At 57.6% G+C, this 7529-nt stretch overlaps 1 protein-coding gene across 1 annotated transcript in view; it reads left to right on the top strand.

Moving 5' to 3' along the window:
• EAH_00056640 (hypothetical protein, conserved) overlaps positions 1-6786 on the top strand; it is a gene marked incomplete at both ends in the record, with an annotated part of 7209 nt that extends 423 nt beyond the window's left edge. The window contains 5 exons of the mRNA XM_013397536.1: positions 41-1185; positions 1664-1808; positions 2369-3117; positions 3422-6050; positions 6206-6786. Coding sequence (XP_013252990.1) covers positions 41-1185; positions 1664-1808; positions 2369-3117; positions 3422-6050; positions 6206-6786 — 5249 coding nt within the window. The remainder of the gene's footprint in view (positions 1-40; positions 1186-1663; positions 1809-2368; positions 3118-3421; positions 6051-6205) is intronic.
• Positions 6787-7529: the final 743 nt, after the last annotated feature.

Raw genomic sequence — 7529 nt, 5'->3', positions numbered from 1 at the left:
GCTGCTGCTGCTGCTGCTGCTGCTGCTGCTGCTGCTGCAGCCGCCAACAGCAATAAAGGGCCCAACCCTTTTCGACAGCCTGCAGACCCTCTGGGGTATCACAGAGGCGCAGCTAGCTGCCAGCTAGCTGGAGGAGACAGCTCGAACTACCTATCAAGCAGCGCAGGATCAGGTGTCTCTGATGCTGCTTCAAGGGGGCCTCCTCAGGCTATTCCGCTGCAGCAGCAGCAACAGCAGCTGCTGCTGCAGCAGCATCAGCAACAGCAGCAACAGCAACGACACTGGCAGGACGCTGGCAGCAGCACAGCTCCTCTTCCCCTGGGGGGAGAGCAGCAAAACGCTGCTGTTGCACCTGCTGCTGCTGCTGCTGCCGCTGCTGCTGCTGCTGCTGCCGCTGCTGCTTTGCAGCAGCACCACCAGAACTACCAACAGCCGGGGCATGGGCAGCAGCGCCAGCAGCAGCACCCGCAGCAGCAGCAGCAGCAGCAGCGTACACATTTTAATGTCTCTGGAGGAGGCTCATATAGGGGGGGCTCTTACCCGCATACAAGCGAGAGACGAGACTCCAGCGGCAGCAGGCTGTATATGCAGCAACAGCAGCAGCAGCAGCAGCCGCAGCAGCAACAGCAGCAGCAAAAGCAGCAGATGGGGGGAGGTTGGATGGGGGGAGGAGGCTGGGGCAACAGAGGGAATGCAGCAGCAGCAGCAGCAGGAGCTGCAGCAGCAGCAGCAGCAGGAGCTGCAGCAGCAGCAGCAGCAGAAGGGACAGGCAGCACCATGCCCTTTCTGCAGGGCGTTGAGGTGTCTGATGAACTCGCGGGTATCGCAGGCCTCGGCGGTGGGGGGGAGGGCCTAGAGAGCAGCAGCAGCAGCAGCAGCAGTAGCAGCAGCAAAGGTTCTTTCTTCTACGATCCCCAGAGGGACCCGCGTTTAATGCAGCAGCAGCAGGGCCATCGCTCCCGTCTGCTGCGGCAGCAGCAGCAGCAGGGGACAGGTCGGTCTGCGTCCGTGTCTGCAGCAGCAGCATCAGCGGCAGCAGCAGCAGCAGCAGCAGCGCATGCAGCACAGAAGGGGGAGAGCAGCAGCAGAAGACCTGCACCGGGGCCCTTCGCTCTCGATGAGGGGGCCCTGGTGTTGATGAGGCCAAAGGATTTGCACCTGGAGAGCCCGCTGCCGCTCGAGGTAGTCTGCTGCTGCTGCAGTTGCTGCTGCACTCCCTGCTGCTGCTGCAGTTGCTGCTGCACTCCCTGCTGCTGCTGCAGTTGCTGCTGCACTTCCTGCTGCTGCTGCAGTTGCTGCTGCACTCTCTGCTGCGGCTGCACTCGTTTTTGCTACTGCAGTTATTCCTCCTGCTGCAGTTGTTGCTGCTGCTGCAGTTACTGTTGCAGTTGCTGCTGCTGCTGCTGCTGTGTGCTGGGTGCTGCTGCTGCATTTGCTGTGGCTGTTGCTGCTGTGGGGAGGGCCTGGGGCCTTTCCGTTTGCTGCTGTGTCTGCTGCTGGTGTTGCTGCTGCTGCTGTTCCAACTGCAGCAGCAACACCGCATTTGCTGCTGTTGCTGTTGTTTTTGCTGCTGTTTCTTCTGAAACCCCAATAGCATTACCGCATTAGCAGGTGCTGTTGCTGTGCTCTGCTTCTGCTGCTGCTGCTGCTGCTGCTGTTTCAGGATGTGTTTGATGGTGCAGCAGATAGCAGCTGGGAGTCGGCCCCCTCCGAGGGGCTGCGCTCAGCTTGGCGTTTGCCTTTAGAGAGACTGCGGCCTCTGCTTTTAATTGATCGACTCGCACCTGAAGAAGAACCCTGGATACCAGGTAACGCGCTTGTGGGGTTTATAGAGGGTTTATTAGGGTTTATAGAGGGTTTATTAGGGTTTATTAGGGTTTATTAGGGTTTGTTAGGGTTTATTAGGGTTTATTAGGGTTTATTAGGGTTTGTTAGGGTTTATTAGGGTTTATTAGGGTTTATTAGGGTTGGTTAGGGTTTATTAGGGTTTATTAGGGTTTATGATGGTTTGTTAGGGTTTATTAGGGTTTATTAGGGTTAATTAGGGTTTACTAGGGTTTATTAGGGTTTACTAGGGTTTATTAGGGTTTATCAGGGTTTATTAGGGTTTGTTAGGGTTTGTTAGGGTATAGTAGGGTTTGTTAGGGTATAGTAGGGTTTAGTAGGGTTTACTAGGGTTTGTTAGGGTGTGTTAGGGTTTAGAAGGGTTTGTGAGGGTTTATAACCGCATTAGCAGCAGCGTTAGCAGCAGCATAAGGAGCAGCAGCATCGGCATCAGCAGCAGCAACATCATCAGCAGCATAAGGGTAAGCATGAGCAGCATGATGATCAGGATTGCGTTAGTTTGTTGCGTTTGCTGCTGCTGCAGGAACAGAGAAGGTCTCTGTGATAGGCTTGCCTTCAGATGTACGTACACCTCAAGCTGCTGCTTTAATTGCGGGGGTTTGGCTGCGCTCTTTGGGCTCTTCACCCGAGGAGACAGCAGATGAAGGCCTGCATAGACTGAGAGGCGTCTCTCCTCTGACGTCTTCATCCTATCTAGCAGAACCCCCCAGCAGCAGCAGCAGCAGCAGCAGCCAGCAGCAACAGCTCAAGCAGCAGCAGCAGCAGCTGCTGCTGCTGCAGCAGCAGCTGCAGCAGCAGAAACTTTCCAGCTGCGTCTCTTCTTTGGGGCCCCCACTGTCTCCTTCAGATGAATTAGCAGAGCTGCTTGAGTTGTCTCCTCGGGGTCAGCAATTAGGAGACAGCAAAGGAGACATTTTCGTCCCTTCCTGCAGCAGCAGCAACAACAGCAGCAGCAGCAACAGCAGCAACGGTTCTCTTGCGGGCAGCAGCAGCAAGCAGCAAAGGCTGCTGCAGTTCCTAGGCATCAAGCATGTGTCTCTTCTTCTAGGAACGGATTCAAGCGCTCTTAACTCCTTGCCGCCCACTGCCCTTAGACAGAACACAACCCCATCTGTCTCTGCTGCTGCTGCTGCTGCTGCTGCTGCGCCGGGGGCTGCTGCAGGGGCTGCTGCAGCCCCCAGCAATGGGATGCCCTCAGTTGTGCTGCTGCAAACAGAAAATGAAGAAGCAGCCAAACGCCTCTGGCTCGTCTTCTCCTCAGGAGAATGCATGGTGCGCTCCTGCTGCTGTTGCTGCTGCTGCTGCTGCTACAAGTGTGCTGATGCTGCTGCTCCTGCTTCTGCTGCTGCAAATGTGCTTTTCCTGCTGCTGCGGCTGCTGCAAGTGTGCTGTTGCTGCTGCTGCTGCTGCTGCATGCGTGCTGCTACTGGAAGCGCAGCAACTGTGCTTCTGCTATTGCACGTGCTCTGCTGTTGTTGTAAGTATGCTGCTGTTGCTGCTGCAGTTTCGTTGTGCAATTGTGCTTGCATGTGGCCTTGGTGACTTGCTGCTGCTGCTGCTGCTGCTGCTGCTGCAGGTGTATGGCTTTACCTTGATAATGCTGCCCGACCCAACAGGTCTACGGGCTCTCTGTGAAGCTGCAGCAGCAACATTCTCTTTAACAGATTTGTTGGCGGTGCAGCAGCGGCTGCAGCGGCAGCAGCAGCAACAACAACAGCAGCAGCAACAGCAGCAGAAGAGTGGGGGCCCTGTTACAGCAGTGTTGCCTTACACCTCAGAAGAAGACCTGCCGCTGTTGCAGCAGGTAGCTCCACAGTTGTGTGCAGCAGCTTCTGTTGCTGCTGACGCATGCTGCTGTTTGCTGCAGTTCGGATGTATGGACGCTGCGCTGCAGCGTGCTGCTGTCTCCTGCCGCTTTAAAACCCCAGATGGAGGGGCTGTTCTAGCGCTGCTCCTTGCTGTATCTACGCAGCAGCTGCAGGAGCAACAGCAGCAACAGCAGCAGCAGCAGCAGCAAACTATGCGCTGTGCGGTTTCCGCACTCCGGCTGCTCCCGGCGGTCATCCGGCTGCCGTCACCTCCTGGGGCAGCAGCAGCAGCAACAACAGGAGCAGCAGCAGCAGCAGGAGCTGCTGCTTCTGCTGCTGCTGCTGCTGCTCAGAAGCCGCTGCAGGACACGGAGGGCCTTCCTCCTGCATTTGCTGAGGCTGTTGTCAGCGCCACGCGCAGCTTAAAGTCAGAAGCAGCAGCAACAGCAACAGCAGCAGCGGCAACAGCAGCAGCAGCAACAGCAGCAACAGCTACAGCAGCAGCAGAAGCAGCAGGAGCAGCACGAAAGCCGACCCCCGCTGAAGCAACATCGGCAACAGCAGCTGGTGTTGCTGCTTCTGCTACCAGCACCAGCACCAGCAGCAGCCGCAGAGCCTCGCAGCAGCAGCAGTTGAAAGCTGCATGCGCTTCAGCAACAGATGCTAGCGTTAAGTTAATATCTGCAGCATCTGCTGCTGTTGCCGACCGCAGCCACAGCAGCAGCAGCAGCGTGGAAGTTGCTACTTCTGCTGCTGCTGACTCCGCTGCAGCAGCAGCAGCAGCAGCAACCCCGAGCAAAGCAGCAGCAGGGGCCATGAGCCGCGCTGCAGCAAAATCTCGCCCAACAATGCAGCCCCACCAGTCCTCTGCCACTCCTGCTGCTGTTGCTGCTGCTGCTGTTGCACAGAAGCAAGTCCCCCGCAAGCGGCTGCGCCGTCTGCTGACGAGCAGCAGCAGCAGCAGCAGCAGCAGCAGCAGCAGCTCGGAAGAAGAACAAGGCCCAAGGCCACAGCAGCAAACCCCTCGTCAGCAGCAGCAGGACAAGCAGCCACACCTGCAGCAGCAACAAAAAGAGCAGCTGCAACAGCAAAAAGAGCAGCTGCAACAACAGAAAGAGCAGCAGCAACAGGAACAGCAGCAGCAACAGGAACAGCAGCAGCAACAGCGACCGGAGAAACAGCAGCAGCAGGCGGAGCAGCAGCAATTGCAGGAACAGCCATCTCAGCAGCAACAACCTCAGGAGCAACAGCGCCAGCAGCAGCAGCAACAGCAGCAGCAGCAACAGCTCGTGCAGCAGGAGCCTCGGAGGCCCCAGCCAGCAGCAGCAAAGGCTTCACCCAAAGTACCGAGGCTGCTTGCTGCTGCACGTCGGGCGCCTGCGGTGTCTTCAGCTGCCACAGCAGCAGACTCTGCGTCTCCCTTTCGTGTTGCTGCTGATAAGGCTGCTGCTGCTGCTGGAGCAGCAGCAGCAACAGCAGCAACAGCGGCAGCAAAAGAATCAGGGGCAACCCAAACATCACAAGCATCGGCAGCACCAGAAGAAGCGACAGCGGCGGGGCCCCCAGACAAAACAGCAGCAGCAGCAGCAGAACCAACAACTGCAGCAGAAGCAGCAGCCGCAGCAGCAGCAAAACAGCAGGCTGACCGGCGGCGGCGGAAGCGAGTTGAAGGGACTCCTGAGCGCGCTGAGGAGGAGTCTGAAGCAGCAGCAGCAGCAGATGCAGCAGCAGATGCAGCAGCAGCAGCAGCAGCAGATACGAAAGGAAGCAGGGGAGGAGGCCGTGGTTCAGGCAGAGGGTCCAGAGGCAGCAAACGCGCAAGGAGAGGTAGGCCCCCAGGGGGCCCCATTCGGGTGTCTCCTCGCCTTGCTGGAGAGACACCTATATTAGGCTTCGGTATGTGGGCCCCCCCCAACTGGAGCAATACCCAGACAGCAGCAGGAGCAGACGCAGCAGCAGCAGCAGCAGACGCAACAGCAGCAGGAGCAGAAACGGACGCAGCAACAGCAGCAGCAGCAGCAGCAGCGGCAGCAGCAGCAGCAGCCGCAGCAACACATGGTGCTGCGCCTGCTCTTGAGCCCCTTACAGAGGCGGCCTGGATTGATGCCAGTAGCACCAGCAGCAGCAGCAGCGACAGCAGCAGCAGCAGCAGCAGCAGCATCCCATTCAGCAGCAGGGCTTCTAGTGATTGCCGCAGTAAGCAGCAGACAGCAGAAGCCACTCGAGGGGCCCCCAACGAGACTGTGGAGGCCCCCGAGCCTCCTGGGGGCCCTAAGAGTGCTGCTGCTGCCTCCTACACTGCTATCACCCCAGCAGCAGCAGCAGCAGCAACAGCAGCAGCAGAGAATGATGCAGCTGCAGCAAGATGGAGCCGAGGGTCCGATGGCCCGCCTACAGGTAAAGCCTCAAAGGGGCCTGAAGCACACGTGAACAGCAACAGTAGTAGCAGCAAGAGCAGCAGCAGCAGCTGCTGCTGCTGCTGCAGCAGACTTAGAGCAGCACTTGTTTAATAATATCTTGATAATTGATGTGTGCATGCGTTGCTGCTGCAGAAACCAGCAGATCCGGGCCCGGAAGGCGTCGCCGTGGGGGCCTCAGCAGGAGGACTAGCGAGACAGGAGACCCCAGAGACAGCAGCAGCAGCAGCAGCGGCAGCGGCACAGATAGCAGCAGCAGCAGCAGTACAGATGGCAGCAGCTGCAGTAGCAGCAGCAGTTGCAGTACCGACAGCAGCAGCAGTAGCAGCAGTTGCAGTACCGATAGCAGCAGCAGCAGCAGCAGCAGCCACAGCAGCAACAGCAGCAGAGGCATAGCACCTGCTTCATTCATAATTGCTGCTGACAGCCAGAGTCTCTCTGCAAGTATAGAGGAGGGAGATAAGGGTACAGCAGCAGGAGCCCCCCCTCGCCGAGGGGTGCGGGGGCGGCCGCGCCTAAGAGGCGTTGGGGGGGCCCCCAGAGGAGTTGTGGGGCCCCCCAGGGGGGGAGGAGGAGCCCCCAGGGGAGGTGTGGGGTGCCCTAGGGGAGGCGGGATCGCCTCAAAGGGAGGCGGATCCCAGCATGTCTCCTCCCCTGGAGGTGTCCGGCGCTCGCAGCGGTTTGCCTCTGCTTCTGGGGAAGCAGAGGCCGCATGAACACCCCGCCCTATTGTTGCTGCTGCTGCTGCAGCAGCAACAGCAGCGGCAACAACAGCAGCAGCAGCATCTAGTTTTTCAAGGGAGAGGCAGAGGGTGCTTGTAGCGGCCTGATGCCTCGTGCCTCTGCTGCTGCTGCTGCTGCTGCAGCTACAGCAAGTAGAGGGATGGCGGGAGTATGCTGTTGGAGGTCTGTGTGTCTCCTTTCACCCGATGTCCTCAGTTTAAGTGTCTCTTTATTTGTTGTCTCCACTGTAACGGGAAGGGGCTGCTGCTGTCTCCGCAGTGGGGGCCCCCATGGGGGCCCCCCTGAGGGTCTCCTCCCTTATTAGAGATAGGACGTCCTTTCTAGGGGCTGAGGAGACAGTCTTACAGAAGTAAGAGAGGAGACAGTCTCCTTATAGGGATAATAGGATAGACAGTCTCCTTACAGAAAAAAAAGAGGAGACAGTCTCCTTACAGAAATAAGAGGGGAGACAGTTTCTTTATAGAAAGAAGAGACAGTTTCTTTATAGAAAGAATAGAGGAGACAGTCTCCTCTCTCTTCTTGATAGAGGACAAAGTGTATCCCTTTAGGGGCAGGCACGAACGGGTTTTAATTGAGAGACACAAAAGGAGACAGTCCCCTCCTATTAAAGAGATAAGAGGAGACAGTCTCCTCCTAGCCAGAAGATAAAAGGAGACAGTCTCCTCTTTAACAAGACAGGAGGAGACAGTCTCCTCCTGTTAAAGAGATAAGAGAA

Source organism: Eimeria acervulina, genomic scaffold (genome assembly GCF_000499425.1).
Source record: "Eimeria acervulina Houghton genomic scaffold, Eah_scaff1177, whole genome shotgun sequence".
NCBI classification, from domain to species: domain Eukaryota; phylum Apicomplexa; class Conoidasida; order Eucoccidiorida; family Eimeriidae; genus Eimeria; species Eimeria acervulina.
The sequence above is the reverse complement of the archived record's forward strand: the minus strand, read 5'-3'. Positions and strand labels throughout refer to the sequence as shown.